This window comes from Petromyzon marinus, chromosome 5 (assembly GCF_048934315.1).
Source record: "Petromyzon marinus isolate PM22_M1 ecotype Great Lakes invasive population chromosome 5, UKy_Petmar_22M1.pri1.0, whole genome shotgun sequence".
Classification (NCBI taxonomy): Eukaryota; Metazoa; Chordata; class Hyperoartia; order Petromyzontiformes; family Petromyzontidae; genus Petromyzon; species Petromyzon marinus.
Window position 1 is genome coordinate 6,867,051 of NC_133671.1, and position 27,916 is coordinate 6,894,966.

The following is a 27,916-nucleotide window of genomic DNA, read 5'->3' on the forward strand; positions in this document are numbered from 1 at the left end:
TGTACACTTTCTAACTCACAAACTTTTGATCGTGAATCGAGCCCCGGGCTCTGCCTGGCTGGCCATGACGATTCCACGTTTCATCGTCAATCCAATATCCTCGACTCAACCAGATGCCTGCCACATCACCATGGGTACGCGCAGGTGTCAAATAGCACCGAGCTGAGAACTTGGCAGGATTAAACCACCGATGCCTCGGTGCCTCGGTGCCAACCTCGGCCTGGTCACCATTGATCACACGAAAAAAAAAACGAATTATGAAACAACCGCAATGCTAGCAGCGTACAGGCACACAATCGCGAGCGTCACGTGGGGCACGGAGTGGGACACGTGTGACCCAGTGCCGAGTAGGTTGGTACATGCGAATGTGGCCCAGTGTGGGGTGGGTGGATACGTGTGTGTCCCAATGCCGAGTAGGTGGGCACGTGTGAGTGTCACCCAGTGTGGGGTGGGTGGGTGGGTACGCGCGAGTGTGTCCCAATTCCCAGCAGGTGGGCACGTGTGAGTGTCACCCAGTGTGGGGTGGGTGGGTACGTATGTGTCCCAATGCCGAGTAGGTGGGTACGTGTGAGTGTCACCAAGTGTGGTGTGGGTGGGTGGGCACGTGTGAGTGTGAGCCAGTTTGGGGTGGGTGGGTAGGTGTGAGTGTGACTCAGTTTGGGGTAGGTGGGTACGTGCGAGTGTGGCCCAGTGGGAGAAAGTAAGAGGAAAGAGGAATTGGACTAAAGCACTCAGCTGTAGCCTCTGGGTAGACGATGAAATCCCAACAGAGATGCGTGCATTGGGGGAGCGGTGGTGCAGTGGTTATCAGACTACACTTCGATCCCAGTGCTCTGGATGAGATTCCCAGCCACAAGCAACATCGATGTCATTACTATTTTATCCTTGCTGTCCCCCAAGGTCGACTCAGCCTTAAATGAGTACCCAGCACTGGGGAGACGAGGGCAGCTGGGTGTAATGCTGGCTACCCACCCCCTCGTGCAATGTGTGGCCTTAATAGGTGCTAACTAACAGCACTTTACCGAGGTCTTTATGGCTCGACGGGGGTACACACGTGCGCGTGTTTGTGCTTGTACGTCTGCCCCTTTTACCTGCTGCCGATTGGACGCTCGATGCCGTCCTCCTATTGGCTGCTGCTCCCTCGGCCCGTGTGACCGCCTCGGCCAATCGTGCGTTGGCAGCTTCCTTCTCCTGCTTGCGAGACAGCGACACCGGGGCAGCGGTTCTGGCTCCCGCTCCACCTGCCGCTTTTACCAGCGCTCCACCTCCGGGTTTTGTCAGCGCTCCATCCCCAGGTTTTGCTATGGCTCCACCTCGGGACTTTGTCAGCACCACACCTGCAGGCCGTGTCAACACTCCACTTGCTGCTTTCGTAATCAATCCACTTCCTGGTTTTGTCAACGCTCCATCTCCTGGTTTTGTTATTGATCCAATTCCAAGTTTTATTAATAATCCACCCGCAGGCTTCATCATCACACCACTCGCCGCTTTCGTAATCATTCCAATTCCAGGCTTTGTCTCCGTTCCACCTCCAGGCTTTGTCTCCGCCCCATCCCCAGGCTTGGTCACCACCACAACTCCGGGTTTGGTCTCAGGATTGTTCCCGGTTTTGTTCGTCGATCCAGCGCCAGAATCCACCCCGAGTCCGCACACCGTTTTGACGCCCGCGACCCCGGTCCCGACCTTGTCTCTTCCGCTCCTGCTCCCGGGTCTCGATCCACTTCGCGGCAGGATTCCGCTCCTGGTTTTGGTTGCTTCGGATGGCGCGCGATTCTTTGAGGCGTCCGCGTTGCCGTCTCCCCGGTGCCGATGGGACCCAGCCGTGGGCGACAACGTCGTCGCCGCCGCCGCCGCCGCCGGCACAGCAGAGTGAGGCGCCACGGGGACAGCCGCTCTAGCGGAGCCCAGCTTCTGCGATCCTGCCGGGATTTTGCTGGGACTGGAGAGCGACTTGTTGGTGGCCGACGTGCATTTGTTGGAAGTGGCGGCAGCAGTTTTGTTTGGGCTTGCTGCTGCTGCTGCCGCCGCTGGCGGTGGTCTGCCCGCGCCGGCGGAGATCCTGCAGGGGCTGCCGACGGTTCTCGCGGCGCTGGCGGCGCCCTTGCTGGGGCTGGCGGCGGCTCTGGGCGAGGCACCCGCGGGTTTGGTGGCGGCCGCGGCGGCGGGCGGGAGCCGGTGAGCCGGCACCGCGCCTCTGTGCGGCGCCGAGCCTGGCTGAGGAGCGCCGGGCGCTACGCCGCACGTGCAGCCGGCGTCGGCGGCCCTGCCGGCTCCCGCGCCGTGCCGCAGCAGCTTGGACGGGGACCGTGAGGCGACGGCGGTGACGCAGTCCTTCTCCGCGCCGGCTGCGGCGGCGTCGGCTCCGCACGGCGCCGGGCAGGGCGGCCGCCCGTGCTGCGGGGAGGGCGCGAGCGGGCGGCGAGTGGCGGCGGAGCGCGGAGAGGACGCAGGGACAACACGGGGAGACGGGGGAGCACGCTTACACGGCGATGTTTCCAGCCTCCGCGTCAGCGCCATCGTCGCCGGCCACCGGGCCAACCCTAGGTTGACACGCGCACACGGGCACACACGGGCACACACGGGCACACAGGTAAGAGCACAGCCTCGTATCAAAGAGCACGCATGGACGCAGATGTGTGTACAAACACGTACACCCAGGGGCGGAGCCAGGATTTCAGGCCGGGGTGACATTCAACTAATTTTAATTTCAAGAATTTATTAGAGAGTCAGGCTGTTGAACTAGACGCCATCGGTTGGCGATACACTCTGACAATGCAGTTGCACGGAGTTCCGCCAGACCGAGTGTCGTACACTTATACGCAGAATGTCACCCCCGTCACCCCCCCTGGCTCCGCCCCTGCGTACACCCATGTGCAAACACAGAAATACGCCGATTTACGTCTCCCCATTTGACTTCGTTTTGCAAATACGTCGTCACTTTATTATTAACACCGCGACTACCCGATTTGCGTCGCCTCAACCCCACACTCACGTGGCTGACAGCATCCCTTGTCCTTTCTCGTATCTATCGCCTCTCAGCCTCTTCCTCCACCGCCTCCCCTGTAAATCGATTTGATTGACGTCGTTTCGATATTTGTCGTCGCACCGCTACAGGGACGCATCATCGACACAAAATCGGGGGTATTACCACCGTACAACCTTGAGCTCAAACGCATGCAAAAACACCAACGGTACGAATGCACACACGTCCAATTGTGCACACAAAACACACGCTCGCAAGTACGGATGTGTTGTACAAAGACGCATAGAAACGCGTACGTTCAACTGCCCTTCCAACATTAGGAAGCCACGAGAGATTAAAAACTCATTTCTTTAGAGCTCCTTCATGTGTTTAGTCTGTCGTCCTTCCCCCACAACTCCAATTAGCTTACAATTGGCTATGTGCAGTGGGAATTAAGTTCTACATACATACACACGTACTTGCTGACTTTCCACATCGATACACGAATTACTTTCCCTCCCCACGCTGGCTCCCACCTGCCCTGCTGCCGACTTCCGTGAGTCCGCGACCAGAGGAGGGGGGAGGGGGCCGTAAGAGAAAGCTGGGAATCGCGGGCCCGCAAGGGAACACCAAGTGAGGCGGGCCACACTTGGGCGATGAGCGAGAGAGAGGGGAGGGCGGGGAGAAACTGTGAGAAGGCTGAGCAATCGAACCGATCAGGCCTCCCCTGGTCCCCCTGACTCTGTAGCAAGATGGCAAAGCAAACCCTGGCACTGCTTCTCGGGCCAAGCGGACCCCTAACCCCAACCGGCACTAGCAAATCAGACAACGGCCTTACTTAGAACCATAACTAAACGTGTCAACTAGGCACCATCCCTACCCGTAACCTTGACCACACAAGCCAACCAGACCCTTACAAAGGTGCCCATAAAGTCCCTGTCTATTTTATTGAAATCAAAGCAATTTAGGGTGAATTATGCAAAAGATATAATCGGAGGGATATTTACGAATGACACTTAACCATTGGATTCTACACGAGCACCGTCAATGTCTCTGCACAGTTCAATGCGCAACACATTTTGCAGCATCTGTGGAGTTATTTACGTAACGTCAGCCCCCGTAAACCTTGGAGATCTGTACCTCGTGTTTGATACCACCTCTGACTTGATAAAGCCCCATGGCAAAGAGAAATCCAAAGAACATTAAATCCGCAGATGGAGCCGTCCAGGGCCTGTTGCCGCTGCGTCCAGTCCTGCGATTGGTAAAATGTTCGCCGAGGTTCTCCCGAACGACGTTCGGGAGAACCTCGACTGCAATCACACGTTCTTGTACATTCGTAGTCATGGGGTCCTGCAAAGAAACATATATATACACACACACCATGAGTTCAATCAAATAGATGGGGACTTTATGGACACCCTTTACTTACCCACATACCTAACCACACTAACCATACAGACACATGCCACGAACCGCACTTCTGATGAAAGTTGCCAACCAGAGGCTAACCGAGAGCAGAGCCCTAACCCACTACCGGCAATCAGCCCAAGCCCATTTTCACCACGTGTGAGGTCTACTCATCCCCCTTGCCCCATCCTGCTGGCACCCCCCATTGGCACCCCTCCAGTCTGCCTGCAAACACAAGCGCACAGGACACCCATGGCCGCGGCGCCCACCCTCTTACTAACGCAGGCACGCACTCCGCATCACTCATGGCTCAGCGGTGTCGTGCGAGCAGCTCCCAATCGGAAGGTTCAAAGTTCAAATCCCGGTTGGGGAGGACTGACTCAACCCCATCATCCCTACGCGGTTGATGAGAATAAGTACCACTTTCTGTGAGAAATTAACAGTGGGCCCCCGGCATAGAAATGTGGAATTTCCTCCACTGGCTCAGGGCGATAAACAGGAGATGAGACGGAGGCTCTGACGAGGAACTGCCTGCTGGGGTGGAGCGTCGACTCGGTGGTTCTCTCTGGTGGAGCCCGCCGACAGTTGTAAAACAAGCACAACAATGTGCAGTGGTAACTGCCATGCCGGATGCTCCGCATTATTACAGCACTTCACGCTGTTGAGGCTGCATCTTCTACTCCGGTCGGGGTGCGAGTCTGTGCATGTTGGCGGTAGTGCCGTGGCTAGCACCAAGCTACGAACCCGGCCACCAGAGTTCAATTTACGCTCATGACCACCAACACCAGTGACGAATACCTGAACCGGTCCACGGCCTGCCCCTAGATCGACTCAAGCTCAACATCGCTACTAGGGAAACAAAGGCGGCCGGGCGTGGTGCTGGCCATGCTCCCCCTTATGTGCCGTGCAGGCCTTCATAGGTGCTCGCTAACAGCACTTGCCCCAGCAGTCTGTTAAAGGCTAAATGGGGGATATCTATCTTTGTTGGCACAGTGGGTAGCATAGGTGGTGCATTTGCCAGCCACTGCAGTCAGTCAACCCGTGGCACCTGGGTCTGCTCCGTGATCTCCTGCGAGCGAGCCTTCGACACATCACGTGGCCCCAAGGTGCACCTAGCCTGGCACAAGCGCCGTGATGACGTCACCATCACTTAGTGGGGAACAGCCGTTGTTGTTGCTGACGAGATTTGCATGATACAGGGATCAAGGTTTGTGGTGCGTCTAACATTCGGGAGCGTCTTATTCACTCGAGAATATGGGATACACGTTATCAGCTTTGATTAATGAATAGGAAAGGTGGCCCATGGGACTAATGCTACAACGGTCTGGGCCCAGTTAACATCGGGCCAACATTTGGCCAATGATTCCAACCACATGCCAACGTTCACCCAAGGTTGGCACGTTTACTGGGATGTTTCTAAACTCAACCGCAAGAAATAATTTAAAAGGACTTGGCTGGACGTGAAAGGAAGTTTTAAAACGGCTTTCAAACAAGTTAAGTTTAAAGTTGTTCACTTTGGTGCGTCTGCTGCTGCTCCATGGCTCCCCGACTGCCTGCTGGGACAGCGCGCGCGCCACCACGCCACAACACCACTCCCGCCCAACCACGCACGGCACACGGCCTGGAAGATCGATTCATCGCCGTCGACGGCGGCAGCTCCACGACTCGCGGCCAAACGCTCGCCGGTTCTCAACGTGGCCTCTCTCTCTCGCGCGCGCGTCTCCACACACACGGCGGTGAAACCAAGACGAGATTGTTACGCCGGGAGTGATGTCGCCCCGCCTTCTCACCCCCCCCCCATCACACCCAGGATCCTCGCACCGCTCGTCCCCCGCATTTCACGTGTGCAGCAGCGGCCGCATACACATCCTCTCAAAGTCGTGGTCTTGGCGGCCAACTTGGCTCTCCGAACGAAACGTCCTCCCTCTTCTTCACCAAGGTCCTTGAAATGCAGGATAGCGTTTTCTTATCGTCACGCTGCCGCTGCTCCTCCTTCGTGAGCCTCGACCACCAACCACCGTCCCCTTCCGACGACGTTTACTGCCCAAGCCAGCTCACTCGCTCTTCTTAAATAGCAGTCAATAATGATGTCTCTAACTCACTTAAAATATTTGATTTTACAAGGCCCACTTAGCTATATAGCCATTTTTCAGAAGCGACCTGGCTATCATAAATTATAGCTCAACTTCGTGGCTTATCACGTGGAAATGTATTGCAGCCAAATCATCTACATGCATGTTTCTAAGTGCGGAGGGAAAACCTGGAAGATCCGGAGAAAAATCCACACGACCACGGGGAGAGAGAGAGACATGCAAACTCCAAATATAAAGCAGGTGTCAGGGTTGGGATGGAACCCACGACCTCCTCCATACCAGGCGAGGTAGTTAACATCTCATAGCCACTGTGATGATGATGAGAGAGAGACACGCAAACTCCAAATATAAAGCAGCAAGCGTCAGGGTCGGGATGGAACCCACGACCTCCTCCATACCAGGCGAGGTAGTTAACATCTCATAGCCACTGTGATGATGATGAGAGAGAGACACGCAAACTCCAAATATAAAGCAGCAAGCGTCAGGGTCGGGATGGAACCCACGACCTCCTCCATACCAGGCGAGGTAGTTAACATCTCATAGCCACTGTGATGATGATGAGAGAGAGACACGCAAACTCCAAATATAAAGCAGCAAGCGTCAGGGTCGGGATGGAACCCACGACCTCCTCCATACCAGGCGAGGTAGTTAACATTTCGCAGTACGCGGTGATCATTGAGCGCCGTCTTCTTTTATCCGCATTTGCTACGTTACTTTGCGCTATCAACTCTTCCGCCCAACTCCCATCCGCTTCTTTATTTCATTGTTTTGACCCCGGGCCGCGTTCCGACGGCTCGCCCCCAGGTTCATGCGCTCCCGCTCCCTTTTTCCAGCCGTAACCCTCCGGCGGAGGACCTTGCGAGTTGTCGAGCGAACGCGACTCGCGTTCACGTTACACGAAGGACAGGCGTCATTGTGTGTGTGCGAGAGGCTCCCGACGTGGCGAGCAGGAGGAAGTACGGCAAGTGGGTTCTTACACCCGTCTGTACGGATTCTTTTGAGCGCTATACTCTCTCCGAAACGTGTGGATTTTTCACGCTACTTTGGTTTCCTTTAACATGCAGGCGTTGGTCAAATATCCCAAAGCAGCAGTCCTCTTGAAAACGAGCGCGGAGACTCGGCGTGGCTTTAACTCGCCGTTGCTTGCAATTGGTTTTCCCGAGGCCTCCCTCCACATTCGCCGTGTACTGTAACATTTCTGTACATTTCTGTCTTAGCGTCTGCTTCTCCCTGCCTTCGCCAAGTCTCATTACGGGTGTATATTTTTTACAAGTTGATACTAAGCTCGTTGTCCTTCCACAGCACCTCCGATTAACACTGTTGGCCACGTACGGTGCAAAAGAAGTTGAACATACATACAGTACATGCAGTCTCCTTTTGCCCGGCTATTACTCTGTTAAGTAGAGGTAAGAGGCTATATACCATGCCCTTATCTCTATGCCCGGCACTTTAATCAGGAGTGCCTGTTACCATCCTGGTTTGTATTTGACTAACACTTCGTAGCTCAACAGTATTCTTCTTATGGGTAGACTGGTCCCCACCATAATAATATGGAATGTCCACCACAGCATCAAGATTTTCAAAGAAAATAAACACTGCAGGGTCATCATCTTCACCGGTTAATGATCCATCCGCTGCTGGATGAAGGGCTCCCCAAGCTGTCACCGTCTCTCACGGTGAGTATGATAACAGTTCTGCAACGCGAGCGGATCGCTTCCGTGGGGGGCGACATCCTCTCTGGCGCATCCCTTCCTCTGGTCGTCACCCCCATCGTTCGTCTCGGCCGCAACCTCGCAGCGGCGGCTTTTGGCTTAACCGTCGAACAAAGACGGCCGCCGCGTCGCACGCTTTCAGGTGCCCTTCTGCGGCCGTCTGGAACGCGCTCTTCCTTCCGATATTAGGAAGCCACCAGAGCTGTGCGCTTTTAAGTCATGCAGATTGAAAACTCATTTCTTTAGAACTGCTTTTAGCATTTAGTTTGTTGTCTTTCTCCTGCTCCTCCAGTTACTACGGTTGGCTACGTATGGTGCGAAAGAAGTTCAACATACGCACATACGGTCACCGGCCAATTTCCCATCTGATGACCTGCACTGCCGAGACCCACTTAAGTTTCCTCAGCAGTCCACGTGACGTCTTCGGCGTACGTACGCACGTTAAGCCGGGTGGTGGTGGTGACTACGCTGCACGTGACTGGCTGCCTGTAGTCAAGTGCTGTTGCGGCAGCAGCGGGGTCGGTGGATCACCGGAGATGTTATGAATCTCCCTTCCCCTGGACGTCTACGAGGTGCAATACCCTGGCTCCCTAGGAGAAGGGAGTACAGCAAAATGGACTAATCGCCATCCGTTTCCATCTGTACAGAGATAGAGTGTTGGCCCCTTGCGCGTGTGTGTTTTCTCAGGGTGCTCTGGTTTCCTCGCATTTGTTTAATAAACACCAATTAGCATTTCAGTTTAATTTATTAGGTATAACCCTGTGAGCCATGCGGCTCTTGACTCGGGTGCAACCGCAACAAGCAAAAACATGAACAAAGAACATCTTAAAGTGACTAGGCGCAACACAAAAATCCAGGAGAAAACAGCAAAGTCTTCCATAAAAAAAACACCGCATATCAACGCTGTGTGCAAAACATTTCGCCACGGTGACGAGATGTGAACTACCTCACCAGTTATACAGGATGTCATGGGTTTGATCCCGACCCTGGCGGCTGTATATTTGTAGTTTGCGTGTTCTCCCCGTGGTCACGTGGATCTTTCTCCGGGTCCTCCGGTTTTTCCCTCCACATTTAGAATCAACGTGCATTCAGAGTATTTGCCTGCTATAAATGTCTACGTGATAAGCTACTTCGTTGAGCTATCGTGTGTGGCCAGGTCGCTTCTGCAAAAAGAGCGATACAGCTCAGTGGACCTTACCTGGTAAAATGTTACAAAAAGTTTAGTTTTTTGTTTGTTTAAAATTAAAACCCAATGCTGGGCCCTCCTGAAAAAAAAGAGTCCTAGGACTCAGTGTGGCTCTCTTCGCCAAGTAAGAGATTCACTTTGTCCCTCTGTCCGTCTCTCATTATAATTTCCAGCGCACAACTGTTTATATGCTGCACGTTCCGAAGCGTTTGGTCCGCGTTCTTCGCCGACATCTGTGCTTCCGATCCAAGCGAGTGCAGCACAGCGAATCCATGAGACACGCGGCGATAGCGCTTTTGGCGTTAAGGGAAAAAAATAAACCTACTCCAAGACGCCGTGCTGAAATCACCACATCTGAAACACTACGGCAATCATTACCTGTCGTTGCAGAGAATGTAAACCGCAAAATAAATAAGCAAACGCATTTGGGTCTCCGTCACGTCTCCGTGTGTCGCCACTTACAAAATAAGCGTGCAGTAAAACACCTTGGATTGCGAGCATAATTCGTTCCGGAAACGTGTTTGTAATCCAAAGCACTCGTATATCAGTTGTGATCACGTGACGCTCGGCAGTACAAAGCGTACACGTGCACTACCCGTATTGCAAGACCTCGCTCGTTTATCAAATTAATATTTATTTAAATTTTTTGCTCTTCTTGCAAAACACTCGCAGACCAAGTGACTCGCAATCCAAGGTTTTACTGTATTGCTTAGTCGGCCCATCAGCCGCACAGCCTTCTGGAAGTGCACCAATTCAGCAGCATCGATTCGTGAAAAGCAAACTCTGGAGGGACTTTGACATACAGTGTCTCGTCAGCAGAGACAGGCCCATTTGAAACAATGCAGATGAACTGGCAGATGTTATAGGCAAGGACCCTCCCTTTTACACTATCGGGTTGGTTCCAGTTCGGCATGGAATGATATCGTGTTACACAACTCAAATCATATTTAGCGTGGGGAATATAAATAACAAGATAAATTTAATCCAACGCAAACAACGATAACAAAACGAGTAAGCACGTGAAGGAGACATCAACCGATTACTTGTTCGGTCGCATCCGAAACTCAACCGGTGGCACGCTCCATCACTGACCAATCACTCGCATCGTCAAGTTTCACCACTCGTCCGCACACCGCCCACGCAGGGCTCATTTGAGAACGAATCTCCGCAAAAAAAAGCCACCGTCGAGAGACGTCGTCAAAAAACGATGCCACTGGCGCAGACGAACGGCGCCTCGTCTCTGGATGCCACACCAGAGCGTTCGTCATTGAATAAGAATCAGAATATTTATTTATACTGGGAGGAATCCGGGGCAGGTAAGGACGTTGCAACAAGAAACAGTATACGAACACACGATCGGAGTGCAAAGTACAAGAAAGGTAAACAACTCACCCAGGCACACACAAATACAACTCAACCGTAGTCGCCATCCTACCAGGCAAACCCCACTGAGGTATTAACTTCTTTTTCAGATGCAACCTGGCCGCAAGCAGTAGCTCAAAAGTGGCTTATCACTTGAACATTTACAGCAGAAAAATAATCCAAACGATCTCAATGCATGTTTCTAAATGCGGAGGGATAAACCGGACGACAAAGGAGGAATCCTGCGGCAATAAACGATAGCTCGTTGCCTGTGGCATGGCACCGGCAACGCAGCCTGCACCGGCACAAAGATTCGGCGCTTTTTTGGCGCAGAATCGGCGGCGCGGCATCTTCCGCCTCCCGCCTCCATCCCCCCCCCCAACCCTGCCCCGCACGGCTCGCCCGAATGCAGCCACTGCCCGTTGGAACACGGCGCGGAAGAGGTTAAATTTAACGCCGCGACCGTGTGGGCAGGCAGGCGGTGGAGAGGGGGGGGGCAAAGGTTTTGGCAAAATCGCAGTAATAAAAAACGATGCCGCGTGTTTTCGTGCTTAATAAATCCTGGCGGGCCAACGTTCACTGCTGACGGGGGCCATGCACCAAAACTCGAGTCGCGTCATCGCGCCGCACGACCGCTGGGTTTCTACGAGGTTTTAATTTAAACACGGTGATGTACATGTATATTAAACCACCCGTGGCTATCGAGCAAGTGCCCGTGCCAGCCACTCTATGGACAGCGGAGCATCGCGCGGTCACGGGAGTTGACAAGCAACGGCCTCTGGCACCTCCTCTTCAAGAATCTTCCCTCTTGGTACTCCTCACGCAAAGCTTCAGCGCGCTAGGCTGGAGAGGACAAGCGTAAACGTGAGCGGCGGATTCTGCCATCCGGCGAACGGCGGCGGAGGTGTTGCGGTCAGATTGCACAGAGATCATCCTGCGCGTGAAACAGCTACCTGAGATGCGGTTACAGCAGGCTGGATGCTGCCGATCCACGAGTACGCGGCAGCGCTGCGAGTGTTAGTGCCCTACAAGTGTGGATCTGCGAGTGTTAGTGCCCTACAAGCGTGGATCTGCTCAAGGCGCTATAGACGCCTCCCAAACACAATGAGGAACTGGCCCGAACAGCCCATTGCAGGAACCCTCCTGATAACACAACACGCAGTAGTCGTCTTGTGACTTAGCAAAGCTTTCCCAGGACGACACTGTGACAGTATACAAGCGATGTCACCCACCCAATCCGGGAGGGTTCCATTGCATCGTTGTTAGGAAGCCACTGGAGCTAAGCACTTTTAAATCTCCATTGAAAACTAATTTCTTAGGAAGTGCTTTTTGTATTTAGTTTATTGTCCTTCCCCTGCTCCCCCGATCAGCACCATTGGCTACGTACAGTGCGAAATTAATTCAATATACATCACGCATGCAGACTCTTTGCAGGAGATAAACAACCAACGATGAACACTCCCGTGCGATTGTGATTACCGGGCTCATGTATTATGATAGCTCTCGCACATGATCATCCAATTTATATACAATATATTACAAATATTGCGTAACGTTGTGTTGATATTGGGGAAACTGGCCAAATGTATCAAAGCGTTGCGCAAGGCTTGGCGGGAAAAAAAAAACAGTGCCAAAAGGAAAGGCCTTGTCGGGCAAGGTGATTACATCGTAAGGCTGCGATGTCTTCTCTCATCGACGCACACCACTGCCATCGCTAATTACACGCGTCCGCGGACAAAGGCGTGTTGGAGAGCGTCACAACGCAGAACCATTAGCAGTCGCAATGGCTATGGGAAGGCGTTTACGATGATGATGATGATGGCGATGACATCTCGCATCATACATCTTCAACAGAGGGCCGGCTGATGCCTCGGGGTGGCTGCCTGTATAAATGAGCCACAAAATGCATATTAATGTAAACTTATTCCCCAGAGGGAATGCAGTGTGTGTATGTGTGCGCTCTACACACTGGGGGGGCCCGTGATGAAGTAGGGCCTCGCCATCTGGTACACGGAGACAAAGCAACGTCCCCATGACACGACGACACCTTGGCGCTCTCTGGCCTCCCCCTCCTCTCCGGGAGTGAGAGTGACATTCCCCGTGGGATTCCCACGGAGGGGACGTGGATGATTAAAAAATAAAAAAACAGGAACCGGCAGCCAACGTAAACGGCACGGGAACGAACGGGAACGGGGAATCCACGATCGTGGGGCGCTAACGCAAAAGGGATGGCGACAGGAACTGAGTCCATGAGAACAGCACAACGCTGGCTTCTTAAATGGAAACAATGCGATGGGCTAACGTTTGACGCAAAGGTCCTTCTTCAGAAGGGAGAGAACAGGGGTAGGTAGGGAGAGGGGAGCGACACGTTGGGAGATTGTGAGGTTTTGATTTGTGCATAGACACCACTGCCAATGCAATCCTTTCATTTCTGGTTTCATTTTCACAACAATAAACGTTTTGTGTGATCGTTCGGTAGCCCATGCAGCGCTTGTGCCAGCCTCAAATTCGCTCTGCGTGCGAGCGCTGGGCTCACGTTATGGGGAGGGGGGGGAGAGACGTTCCAACGGGGTGGGGTGGGACGAGAGTTCAAATTTCGTTCCCGTGTCACGCTCTACTCACAGCGAGCCACTTAAGGAAGTCACTGGGACAGTGAATGGGTTTCGACACCTGGGCGTCTGCCTATGCCAGACTCCGGGAACACTACCGAATTATCCTTCTGTATTCTATGGACGGGAGAAACACTTAAAAAAATTGAGTGTGTAAGGTTTTGCGGGAGATGCACAGCCCATTACTTCACACAAAAGGCCCAGGGCCTTCTGGCAACAGCCAACCCACATTTTGTTATCACAATGAAGTGTCTTGTCCGAATACATCGTGTCTACAAATTCTCAAAGATCTGCAGAAGATGGACCAACTCGGCCCCAAGCACAAACGAAAATCAGACGGGAAAGTGCCTCAGCACCAGTTTCATTCCGTGTACAACCGATGTAGGCTATATACAGAAAAAACTCATTATATTCTCAATCCTCTTACAAGGGAATTATGTTACAACAGACGTCGTGGAATCTGTCAGTACTTACATGATCAATGGTTACCGCAGGATTTCTTAATGATCTGGACAACATATTAAGGATTTGAACAGGGCCACTATATTTTAGCGCATGCGGTTAAGCATCCTGGTGGCAAGGCGAGATGCTGGCGCTTTTTCTAAACTCAGAAGACGATTGTCAACACATCGTATTCTTTCAAACATGTGGCTTCGCAGCATCCAACCTCCTTTTAAAAAATAAACCTAGGCCACGTTGGCTGTCTACAGGGGATATTATACCAGAGTCTTGCATATGGCAATATATATTCGGGAATTAACGACGTCTATTTAATCTGGATTGACGGTATCCATATTCGTGTTTAAGGCGACACAACAACGCAGGTGGGGGCCATGGGGAGACTACCGTCCCCCACCCACTAGGAGACGTACAACTTGAGCAGATGGACTTGAGTGGATAATCTCTTTCGACGAGTAAGCATGCAGGCAGGCAGGCATGCGTGGTGCGTCGCACGTGAAGAGCCAGGCCACAGCCAGTCTCAGACTGTTATCTGGGGGGAGGATGACAGTGATTCATCTCGTGTAACCACAGAGCCCGCTTCTGCCGTCAGCGTGACCCGAGCGCGGGAAGGTCTCCAATGCCAGTCGCTCCATGGCCCAATGAGGTGCAGCCTACAGCCCCCTCCTTCCCCAATCACAGACAGCCAAGCCTGGCACAGCATCATAGTCACCCTTGATCTATCCACTGCTGGCCGAAGGCCTTCCCAAGCCGTCGCCATCACTCGTGATATTTTGACGCGGTGATCAGTCAAGCTCGCCAAACGGCCCTTGAGTCAATCCACTGCTGGATGAAGGCCTCCACACATCGCTTCGATCGTGGGAATTTGTCCGAGCTGGTTGAACCGAACCGGCTGTGCGCGAGTCGATTTCATAGCTCCGATTCCGCGGTGGCCGTCAAAGGCGGCCGTCATGTGACACCCGGGGGGGGGGGTGGGGGGGGAGTGCATTTGCCGCTCGCCTTGTCTCTCCCGTGAATCCACTGCTGGATGAGCACCGCGTATCTTTGTGTTCACTGAAACTTGGAGCTGCTCCAATGTTGCATTGAGGTCATTTTGGTGCTCCCTGCCCTCACCAACCAGCCCTGGGTGGCTTGGAGAAACACGACTCTGCAGTCTACCGTGATGCACAGACACACATATACATATCCCCCCATCTAGCCTTAAACAGACTGTGAGGGACAAGTGCTGCTAGCGAGCACCTATAAAAGCCATGCCCGGCCGCTGGCACGGCACATGAGGGGGTGGGTGGCCAGCACCACGTCCGGCCGCCTTTGTCTCCCCAGTGCTGTTGTTTTCACACCGCACCAGGTACTCATTGAGTCAACCTCGGGGATGCCCAGAACCGGTTCAGACATTCATCACCGAAGTTGAGCCACGGGCGGGAATCAAACACGGGAATCCAACAGGGAAACACATGAATACGGACTCGTCAAGCAGTGTTCCTAACCACTGCGCCACCACTCCCCCCCCACCCCGTCCCTCTCAAGCGCCACAGCAGACAGCACAAGGAGGAAACACTGCGGCTACACAGCAGCTCGACAGCCCGCGGGTAGCTTCATGGGAACCAAAGGAGCTCTTATCTGCAAAATTCTTATCCACGGACGCCACGATCCCCCACGGCAGCGCAAATTGCAATGTAGATGCGTGCGTTGCGAGTGTTGTGCAAGTCTCGTGTACATGTTTCACGTTTCTGTCAAGCGTGTTGTTTAAACCGTACAGGCCGTTGGTCAATCCACTGCTGGATGATGGCCTCCCCACACACACGGTGTGGGTCACGTGAAGGCAATTAAAACCCTACAGTAGCCCCACACTGGCTCGTGCTGGTTAGTGAAGACGGCAGGCAGGCGCACGCAACTCTGGAGCATAGTACACTACAACAATCGACGTTGCTGTACGTATTTGTTCTCGACTGCCCACCACGTAGCCTGGCGACAGCCTGTAACACCTGTTGTGAAAGGTGGTCCACTCATCCAAGCACTATCCAGGCTCACCTCTACTTAGCTTGCGAGATATGTATGACAAGATCGGGCCCATTCTGAGTGATTTGGTTATCATCAAGTGCTGTTTCTGCCGTAGATTTTTGTTATTTTACCAGGTAAGGCCGACTGAGCTATACGGCTCAATTTCTGAAGCGGCCTGGCCACAAATGATAGCTTATCGTAGGGACATTTATAGCAAAGTCTCCAAACGCATGTTTCTAAATTTGCCAGGGATCAAACCGGAAGAGCCGGAGAAATGTCCACGCGACCCACGGGGGGAAAACATGCAAACTCCAAAAACACAGCGGGCGTCAGGATTGGTCTCAAACCCACGAGCCTCCTGCACACCAGGCGAGGGGGTAAACATCTCGCCACGGCGTCGCCCATGGCAACGTGTGTGGATACAGGTGATCCGTGTATGGATGCCCCCACTGATAACTAATGGCCCACGGCACTTCTCAACAGGTGATTGAACACTGTGACGGCGATGGCTCTCGTCCTGTGGTGGCAACGCAGAGAGGGAGGAGGCAAGACGGAAGGAGGAGGGGGTGTGTTAAGAAAGAGGCAATTGAAACCTAAATGCTAATGCACCCAAATGTCTCCAAAATATTCCGGTGATGCTGCTGCTGCGACTGCATTTGGCGTTGGTGCACAATTAACACAAACAACTCGACGCGTGTGCGCCGCGAAGAGGGGACACATTGCCCGAAACGTCAATCGATTACGTTTCTTTTCTTTCTCTCCCCTAAGGTCCTGTTATTAAGAATGGATGGCGTTTATAGCGGGGTCTCTATAAATGGATCGCTAGACAGTCAATGTAGAGAATGCACGGCGTATTAAAGCACTGTACATGCAGCGTACGTAATTGTGTGTACGGGACTCATTCACATAGAAGAGGCATGGCAATATAGACGCGTAGGGAGCGCACACAGGTACATGCATATTGCAGCGAGTTCAACTGAGTCGCAGACGTACTCTTAGGAGGCAACACATTTACCAACACTCGAGTTAACAGGATAACAACTTATGGTGGTGACCATCAGGCTAACTACACCAATTACACCGCAACTAGCTACTACGGACCGGACCACAGCTTGGATCCAGGTCCACGTGTTGGAGACTCTGCAGGACGTAGGACGTAGACGAAGCTTTCTTCATCCTGAAGAAAGCTTCGTCTTTCTGGGGGACCCGGCTTATATCCCCCGTGGCGTGGCTCTCTCCGCCCCCTCGGTCACGACCACCTTCTAGAATCCTCGAGCAGGATCTCGGCCCTGCCACGTGACTACCCCTAGCCCCCCCACTTGGGGGCCCTGTGTAGACCTAACCGGTCACGTGTCCTCCGGGGCCAACCAAAGTAACCCCATTCCCATGGCCGGCACTCTCGCATGCCATCCTGTAGGGGTCGGCACTGCACGCCACGCGTGGTGCCACTCAGCGCCATAACTCAGCGCTCACCGAGCCCCTCTCGGGCCGGTGCCGCACCCACATCCACGTGGTGCCCGCGATGTCGCGACACCGCACGCCGTGCCTCTCTCGAGCCGGCATCACGCAGCCACGTCCCGTGATATCACTCCACATACATACACGTGTGCACACAAAGATCCCCCGTATCGCCTCAAACATACTGTTGGCGCAAGTGTTGTAAGTGAGCACCTTTGAAGGTCGGCACGGCACACGTGTGGGGGGGTGGGGGGGGTGGCCAGCACCACGCCCCATCGCCCTTTTCTCCCAAGAGGTGACGGTTACACACCGCACCAGGTACTCATTTAGAGGCTCAGTGGACCTTGGGGAGGCCCAGCACTGGGTTCTAAGTTCAGGTAATCCGTCGCCCGTGTTAGTTGCTGTCAGCGGGAATCGAAATTGGGTGCATATCGCAGCGTGCTATCCACTGGGCCACCGCTCCCCAGACACACGTGTAGCATGGTGTACCGTATCTGCTGCTGTACAATGTTGCCATACGTGTGTTGTGGAGTAGTTGATGATGTCATGTCACCTTGGGGTGTAGAATGGATGACGGCTTGTCACCCGGGGATATATAAGCGGAGACGGGTGACGTGAACGAGGTCGTCGTGAGGGGCCGGGAACAGAGAGGTTAGACGTGGGGACCCAGGGTAGGGGCAAATTAGCACCAGGCTAGGGGGGGCTACTTCACCCGGCCAACTGAGTTGGCTGATCCCTAGGTCGGTGCTAAGGGAAGAGCCTGAATAGCCTGGGTGGGTGCTAGGGACCTCCCAGTACCCTTTCCCTGGGGAGTTGTATGGTAGTACATAATACTGGAAGGAAACGTAGTGGACTGGAAGCTCAACCGGGATTATCACAGGAGGCAGGGGATTAATTGTGTATGTCTGCGGATGTCTGTCCACGTGTATCCGGACACCCGGATAAAATGGGAGGGGTGGGGCTGGGTGGAGAGGGGAGGGTGGGGAGGGGCTGGGTGGGGAGGGTGGGGAGGGGCTGGGGAGGGTGGGGAGGGGCTGGGTGGGGGGTGGGGAGGGTGGGGCTGGGAGGGGTGGGGCTGGGTGGGAAGGGGCTGGTCACCCCGTGGTGCCCTTATAAAACTCAACGTTTAACCTACTCACGCCGGCTTGTGCCCGCCCTCACAGTCGGGCATATTTGTGGAATACACCACGTGGTGCTGCCGTTGACCCTGGCCATTGACCGAGCAACCCAACGTTCCTACCAGCTCCCTCCGCAGGAGAATGTGTTAACTGTTAGGCGTAAGCCCCTACTTAGTTCCTAGGCGTAAGCCCCTAAATAAACCTGGCGTGAGCCCTTACCAGAAGAGATGTCTCCATGTCGATTCTTCCACACAACACGTGTACACTGTTTACATAGCTGTAAACCCCTTTGGTTTACCCCGTATTCCTGTGCAAGGAAATTGAGCTGCCTCAGGTTCATACGGCATACAGCCGTTTCAATACGGGCAACAAATGTTTATTGTTTGTCGAATTTGTGTTTGTGTTTCTCCCCTTGCGATGGGACTTTGTAGGATGAACGTTGGGATTTATAAGGGGCACGGGGTGACCAAGAAGGGCTGAATTGGTCTGTAATAAGGTGGGGCACTGGTAAGGGGTTGGCAGGTGTGGGGCGATACATAAATGACATCACGAGATTTTGGACGATTTTTGACCCCCCCCCCCTCGTCACACATCGTCACAAATGTCTGACCCCCCCCCTAGGTGCGTGACGTCATTTATGGACGGCCCCTATGAGCTTATAAACCGTGTCCTCTCCTTATTGCGGTACATACTGTGTGCCGTACACACGTACACAGTAGCGCATCGTGCGTTATACATGCACACATCTCCTCTCATCTGCGGCGATACGGGAGACGAATATGTTCGAATCATCTGACAATCCGCGATTTTACTCCTCTTATCCGGGGGGGGGGGGGGGGCGGGCAGGGGTTAGGGTGGGGTGAGGAACCGCGGGTTATCGGACGCATTAGCCGCACGACTTCCTCTTGTCCGCGATAAAAATCGCGAATTAGGAAGTGGTCCCATCGGGTCTGCGTGAAATCGCGGATAGGAGGATAATAGAGTCGCGAATACCAAAAATACAAGAAGTTCTCGCTGACCCATGCCAAGCCGCAGTGGCTAATAGGAATTACAAAAAGATCTGGCTGTCGCCTGATGAATCTCGTTGTAATTACTGGCGAAACGTCGTACTCAAGATTGTAAATGTTGTGGCTTTGCTCTCCAACACACCGGTGCTGCTGTACTAGTGACGAATTGGTCACGTTCTGTTTACGTGACAACCCTTACTAGTTGGCTGTGTCGGGTGGTGGCGGGTTTAACGACACATTTATATCTAACACCCCCCCCCCCCCACCAAAAAAAAAACACCAACACCTGTATGAAGGATAATAGGAGTCTTCTGTAAAAAGGGATAGAGGATAGGGCCACGGACTAGAATACTACAGGCCCCGCACTAGCTTAATCCGGCACTGGGGGAGGGGGGGTCCTAAAGTCTGTGATCACCCGTCATAGCGTGTACACACCGATCTTGAGTCGAAGGTCTTCCCTTCTCGTCCAGTGCCATCGCGGGAACTGACAAAGACCACTCACCACGCACGTTCATCGATCAAGCGGTTTGGTGGGGGTTTGCATGGTTGTCGACCCGTCCCGTGTTTACCCCGTATGCTTGTACGGGGAAATTGCGTTGTCAGATCCATACGGCGTGAAGACGTTTCAATACGGGCAACAAAAACAACAACATGTTGTCTTATTTGTTTGTAGGATGAACGTTGAGATTTATAAGGGTACCGCGGGGTGACCAACAAAGTCTGAATTGGTCTCTAATAAGGTAGGGCACTGATAAGGGGTTGACAGGTATGGGTTTGGCGTATCGATATGCGCGTGGGGAGGCTTTGCGATGTGAAGCGCCACGTGTCGCACTGTACGTAACACGTGCCGCACTGTACATAACACGTGCGTGCGCAGTACGCTTACTGCACTAGAACAAAAGTTAAACATCCCCCGTGAATCCTTTAACAGGCTGTTGGGGCGGTGAGTGCTGTTAGAGGGTAGCATCTATGGAGGCCGGCACGGCACGCGATGGGGGTGGCCGGCCAGTACCACGCCCGGCCGCCTTTGTCTCCCTCGTGGACGATGTTTACACATAGGAGCGGGTATTAATTTGAGGCCGAGGACTGGGTTTGGATAATCGTCGCTGGTGTTGGTGGCCGTACAAAACTTGTCATTGCCTGCTTACATAGTATGTTGCGCATTAATGGCGTGCGTATTGAATGTGTAGATGTCTGGAGAGGGGGGGGGAGCGGTGGCGCAGTGGTTAGCGCCGTGCTGTGCTTTGCCCCGGAACCCGGCGTTCCGAGTTAAATTCCCGCTCACCACTCGCATCACGGTGGCAGCGAATATTAGAAGTGGTCTTTGGGGGGCTCCTTTAGCTCGACTCGGCCTTGAAACGAGTAACCAGGTGCGATGTGTAAAACATGAGCAGTGGCGAGAGACAAAGGCGGCCGGGCGTGGTACGTGGCCACATCACCCCCCTCACTAACAGCACGTAGCTACGCTGCACGTGTGTGAATAGTAACAATGCACTCTCCGCTAACATACGCGTGGTTATCATGCTGTGTGTATACCATGTTTGTGTATGTGGGTTATCCGTGCACTGTACATAATTATGTAGATATATTAGTTGTGTATTTCTTATAGGGGTTAGCGTGCAATGTATGCTTATGTTTAGAGTATTTGGCTGCTATGAATTTTGCACAATTGTAAATGTTGTGGCCTTACTCTCCAACACACCGGTGTGCTGAACTAGTAACGAATTGTCCATGTTCTGTTTACGTGACAAACCTTTACTAAATGCATGTCGGGTGGTGGTGGGTTCAACGACACACTCATATTTCGAGCAGGATCTCGGCCCTGACACGTGACTACCCCTAGCCCCCACTTGGGGGCCCTGTGTAGACTTAACCGGTCACGTGTCCTCCGGGGCCAACCAAAGTGCCATGGCCCTTAGTAACCCCATTCCCATGGCCGGCACTCTCACACCCTATCCTGTAGGGGTCGGCACTGCACGCCACGCGTTGTGCCACTCAGCGCGATATAACCCCCCAAAAAACCCTCTATAATGGATACATGATGAGTCACTTCGTTGAGCTTTCATTTGTGATTGCCAGCGTTGGTGTACGGTGCTTTTTCAGGAATATTTTGCAGTTTTTTTCTCTGGATTTTCTATTTGCACAGTCACCTAGTCACTTCAAGATGTTTTCTTGTTCATGTTTTTTGTTTGTTGCGGTTGCACCCGATTCAAAAGGCGAATGGCTCACAGGGCTATACCAAATAAATGAAAATGAAAACTGAAACTGAAGCTTCTGATGAAGAGCGATACAGCACAGTGGGGCCTCTACCCACTGGTACAACATAATACAATAGTTTAGTTAATATACGCGCTGTATCTGCTGAAACGTCTACGTGCGTGACTAAGTATACGTGCGTATTTATGTAATCAGCACGATGTGTATTACATCTGCTGCGTGTATCGCATACACGTGTAGCGTATATGGCACTGTATTACACGTGCAGAACGTGCAGCGTTGTATAACGCGTATGTAGTATACGTGTAGCGTGTACAGCACACGTGTGTTGTAGTATACTGCAGTACGTGCAAGATTGTACCGTACACGTGTGCAATAGAATACACTGTGTATGCACCATCACGTTGGCCCCACGTTGGCATATTTTACTGCGACGATGTCATGTACACGCATGTCACATGATACATGTCATACCGAACTGTTTGTAGTCTGCATATGCATTCAAAGTCCGTGCACGTGGCATACGAAGTACACGCACGACGCGTACTGTGTGTTGCAGCCCTTATGCCAACAATGCACCGCACGTCGCAGGGGGAGTGGGCATGGTGGTGGTGGGGGGGGGGGTCATTTGACCATACTTCACCGCGCTGGTCAGTGCGGGTTTGGTGAAGCCGAGGGGCATACATAGTGCGGTACAACAATGGACGTGGCTGCAATATCACCCGCTGCCAACAACATGAGTTCAGCACCTTCTGTACCGCACTGATGGGGCACTATATTAGAGAGAGGGGGGGGGGAAGGGGAGTTGCTCGCCAGGCTCAAAAGCCCCCCACAACTTGCTGAGCTTCCGAGATCGCGCGATTGAATCGTTGGCAGGGCAGAGGAGCGACGCTCACAACAACGCCGGGCGGATAAAGCGCGGCAAGTTGGCACAGCAGGGGGGCACTGGTGTCGCATCAGCCACTCGTCTCAGTCAGTGGACCCGTGGCACCTGCCGGGTCTGCCCCCCACGTGACCTCCTGCCGGCGGGCGTTCGACAATTCACGTGGCCTCAACGTGCACCTAGCCTGGCACAAGCGCCGTGGTGACGTCACCGCCACAGTGGCGAATGGCGGTGGTTGTTGTTATTGTGTGTGGGGAGCGGTGGTGCAGCGGTTAGCGCTACGCTGCGCTACGGACCTGGCGACCCGGGTTCGATTCCTGCTCACGGCCAACACGGGTGACGGCGATTATCTGAACCGGTCCTGGGCCTCCCCTAGGTCGACTCAGCCTCAAAACGAGTACCTGGTGCGCTGGGGTGACAAAGACGGTCGGGCGTGGTGTTGGCCACCCATCCCCATCGCGTGCCGTGTCGGCCTTCATAGGTGCTCGCTAACAGCACTTGCCCCTACAGTCTGCTACAGGCTACACGGGGGATCTTTGTCATTGTTTGCGCGTGTGCCGTCGACTGTGCACACAATGAGCACAAAGATCTCTTTCCCAACCCCACCCCCGTGTCGCCTGAACAGACTGATGAGTGCTGTGAGCGAGTCAGCACCTACGAAGGCCGGCACGGAACACCACGCCCGGCCGCCTTTGTCTCTCTTAGCGGCGGTGTTTACACACCGCGACAGGGTGGTCATTTGAGGCTGAGCCGACCTAGGGGGTGGCCCAGGACCGGTGAGGATAATCGTGACAATAAGAGTTGATAAGAGCAGCGTGCTAACCACCACGCTACCCCTCCCCGCTGTGCAAACAAAGGCAAAGATCCCCCGTGTAGCCTTAACAGACTGTAGGGGCAAGTGCTGTTTGCGAGCACCTATGAACACCGGCACGGCACACGAGGGGGTGAGTGGACAGCACCACGCCCGACCGCCTTTGTCTCCCTAGTGGCGATGCTTACACACCGCACCAGGTACTCATTTGAGGCGGAGTCGACCTAGGGGAGGCCCAGGACCGGTTCAGATAATCGTCACCGGTGTTGGCCGTGAGCGGGAATCGAACCCGGATTGCCGGGTTCGGAGCGCAGTGCGCTAACCACTACACTACGGCTCCCCCACAGACACACAGACACGTGTTTACACACAGACACACACGTGTTTACACACAGACACACACGTGTTTACACACAGACACACACGTGTTTACACACACACGTGTTTACACACAGACACACACGTGTTTACACACAGACACACACGTGTTTACACACAGACACGTGTTTACACACAGACACACACGTGTTTACACACAGACACGTGTTTACACACACACACACGTGTTTACACACAGACACACACGTGTTTACACACAGACACACACGTGTTTACACACAGACACACACGTGTTTACACACAGACACACACGTGTTTACACACAGACACGTGTTTACACACACACACGTGTTTACAGACACACACGTGTTTACACACAGACACACACGTGTTTACACACACAGACACACACGTGTTTACACACAGACACACACGTGTTTACACACGTGTTTACACACACACGTGTTTACACACACACGTATTTACACACACACGTGTTTACACACAGACACACACGTGTTTACACACACAGACACACACGTGTTTACACACAGACATACACGTGTTTACACACAGACATACACGTATTTACACACAGACACACACGTGTTTACACACATACACGTGTTTACACAGACACGTGTTTACACACACACACATACGTATTTACACACAGACACACACGTATTTACACACACGTGTTTACACACACACGTGTTTACACACACACGTGTTTACGCACAGACACACGTGTTTACACACAGACACACACGTGTTTACAGACACATACGTATTTACACACAGACACACACGTGTTTACACACAGACACACACGTGTTTACATACACACGTGTGTTTACACACACGTGTTTACACACACAGACACACACGTGTTTACGCACAGACACACACGTGTTTACACACACAGACACACGTGTTTACGCACAGACACACACGTGTTTACACACACAGACACACGTGTTTACACACAGACACACGTATTTACACACACACACGTGTTTACACACAGACACACACGTATTTACACACAGACACACACGTGTTTACAGACACACACGTGTTTACAGACACACACGTGTTTACACACAGACACACACGTGTTTACGCACAGACACACACGTGTTTACACACACAGACACACGTGTTTACGCACAGACACACACGTGTTTACACACGCGCGGTGTCGACTGTGTGCACACGCGCATAATGAACACGCCGTGCGCCGTGTATCACGGTGCGTGGTGCAAAACACGCGTGGTTTACACGTACGCTGGGGGAGCGGTGGCGCAGTGGTTAGCGCACTGGGGGAGCGGTGGCGCAGTGGTTAGCGCACTGCGTTACGGATCCTGGCAAGAGACCAGAGAGTTGCGATTCCCGCTCACGGCCAACAACATCATCGGTGGCAGGCTGGCAGCGAATATTCAACCGTGGTGCGGTGTGTATACAACATCAGGACTAGGGGAGCCAAAGGCGGTCGGGCGTAGTGTTGGCCACTCGCCCGTTCGTGTACCGTGCCGGCCTTAAAAAGGTGCTCGCTAACAGCCCTTGCCCCAACAGTCAATGAAGGCTAGAGGGGGGATCTGTGTCTTTGTACGCCGTATTACACGCCGTGTATGCGCACGTACACACACACTGCTGTGTACACGTTGTGTCAGAGGGCACGTGTACGGAGAGGGGGGGGCCGCTCCATCACCATGGGGCCCATCACCATGGGCCCTCACCCTTTCCCATGGCCCCCCTTCCATCACCACTGCCCCCCCCCCTCTGATGCCCACCTCACCCCGTCCCTCACCATGCACCCCCAACACCACCGCCCCTCATCATAACACCCCCACTCCGTCCCATCCCTCCGCACACCACCCACCCCACACAACCCACGCTCCCTCACCACACCACCCACACCACCCACCCTCACCACCCACCCCACGCTCCCTCACCACACCACCCTCACCACCGACACCACCCACCCTCACCACACCACCCTCACCACCCACACCACGCTCCCTCACCACACCACCCTCACCACACCACCCTCACCACCCACACCACGCTCCCTCACCGGGCTCGCAGCGCAGAGACGCGTCCATCTTCTCCCGCGATCAGCGCGGCGACATCGCGGCAGCGGCTGCTGTGATCCCTCGCAACCGCCGCCTCCTCCCTCCTCCTCCTCCCTCCTCGTCCCCCCTCCTCCTCGTCCTTCTCTCGCCGCCGCCGCCGCCGCTGCTGCTGCGTCTCTTATCGCCCCTCGCGTGCGCTGTCGCCGCGTGGATGATGCCGCGTGGATGGTGCCGCCGCGTGGGTGATGCCGCCCGCTCGCTCGCCCGCGTCTCCCTGGCACACGCTGAGAGGGCGCGCGGGCTCCGTCACCCCCCACCCCTTCCCCCTCCCCCCACCCCTCCCCTCACCCCCTACCCCTCACTCCCCCCCTCACCCCCTACCCCTCACTCCCCCCACCCCTCCCCCCTCACTCCCCCCACCCCTCCCCCCACCCCTCCCCCCTCGCCTCACCCCACCCCTCACCCCCCACCCCTCCCCCCTCTCCGTGTTGATCCCCGCGAGCGCACGCGCGCTCTCTGTCCCCCCCTCACCCCCACCCCTCACCATCACCCCCCCCCTCGCCCGCACTCATCCTTCCACAGCAGGGCGAGGGGCGGGGCTCCGAGGGGAGGGGCACGCCCGGAGTGGGAGGGGGGTAGCGGTCACCATGGTAACAGGCAGCTCCACCCCCTCCCGACACCGGGCCCCTCCCACCGCGTCACAGCCCCATGAGCGACACTTTACTGCAGCATTACACACGTGGTCGTAACAGTGTACACACACACATTGTGTGTGTACACACACAATGTGTGTGTGTACACACACATTGTGTGTGTACACATACTAGTGTACATAGTGTGTGTACACTAGTGTGTGTACACAGTGTATAGAGTGTGTGTACACAGTGTATAGAGTGTGTGTACACACACTAGTGTATACACACACTATACACTATGTACACTAGTGTACACAGTGTGTAGTGTGTACACACAATAGTGTACACAGTGTATAGTGTGTGTGTACACACAATAGTGTACACAGTGTATAGTGTGTGTGTACACACAATAGTATATACAGTGTATAGTGTGTGTGTACTCACAATAGTGTACACAGTGTATAGAGTGTGTGTACACACACTAGTGTACACAGTGTATAGTGTGTACACACACTAGTGTACACAGCGTATAGTGTGTGTATACTCACACTCGTGTACACAGCGTATAGTGTGTGTATACTCACACTCGTGTACACAGCGTATACTGCAGTGTAGGCACTATCCGGTGTGTGCAGTGCGCTCACGTGCGCTGTTTTCTATTCACAGCACAGCAAGCGGGTGCACGCATGGCCTTGTTGCAGAGGTGCACGGTTCGAATCAAGCGGCCGCCCTGATGATTGCTCCAGACTAAATAAAGGCTTCCGATCCCGACTCTGGGTGTTAATGACCACGATAATACGACGACGATGCCGCCGCCGCCGCCTGCCAAAGAGCTGGCCGCTCAACATCCCATTCATGTCGGTTTCAAGAGGAGACAGAACATCGTGAGCGTCTTATTGTCCCAAGGGCTGCTGATGTCGATGCAGAGCCACGACAATTTCGCATCCACGTGGTCTAGCCAGCAGGTCACCGCGCGAGGAGCAGCAGAGTTGTACCACCGCAGTGATCGTCTCCTTCGTATTATCAGGGCATTGCGTACTTTGAGAGGTTTTTTTGTGTATTAATTTCCCACCTGTGGATCAGGTAGCCGCATCTGCTACAGTTTGTTCGTGCAGTGGATGCGGTTTAGGGGTGGACCGTGAGCAGCGGCTTCGTGGAAGATGAAAGCCAGGGATCTTCTGCGTTGGGCTCTTTCGCGACAAGCTGTGTCTTCTTTATTTTTACTCCGTTCAGCTCTCCAAGCCATCATCGGGGGTTGAACTCGCATTGCTGAACATCGATCATCGATCTCATTCCGTCTGGCACGCGCCCACAGTATACACATTTGTCCACATTTTTACGTGAATTCGCGTCGCAACCATCGCCACCCCCCCTACTGCAAAAAAATGTAAACTTGGCAGACATTTGTGCGAGCATCATCATAGGGCAAAATGCGTGCGTCACACAATTCGGTGCATGGTGTAACGGATCGCACTACTCTAACATGGCGTTACTAGCTTGACTACCCGGCTTCGCCCGGGACTTGGATTCACCACGCCCGGCCGCCTTTGTATACCAGGCGAGGTAGTTAACATCTCCT

The 27,916-nt window shown here is 53.7% G+C and overlaps 1 protein-coding gene across 1 annotated transcript in view; it reads right to left on the reverse strand.

The window, feature by feature from the left end:
• The window catches only part of LOC116938966 (uncharacterized), a 30,981-nt gene extending 4,973 nt beyond the window's left edge, over window positions 1–26,008 (reverse strand). Inside the window, exons 1-2 of the mRNA XM_032946750.2 lie at window positions 25,705–26,008; window positions 1,092–2,540 (exon numbers count right to left, since the gene is read on the reverse strand). Of these exons, the coding sequence (XP_032802641.2) occupies window positions 1,092–2,540; window positions 25,705–25,732 (1,477 nt within the window). The 5' untranslated portion in view covers window positions 25,733–26,008. The remainder of the gene's footprint in view (window positions 1–1,091; window positions 2,541–25,704) is intronic.
• Window positions 26,009–27,916: the final 1,908 nt, after the last annotated feature.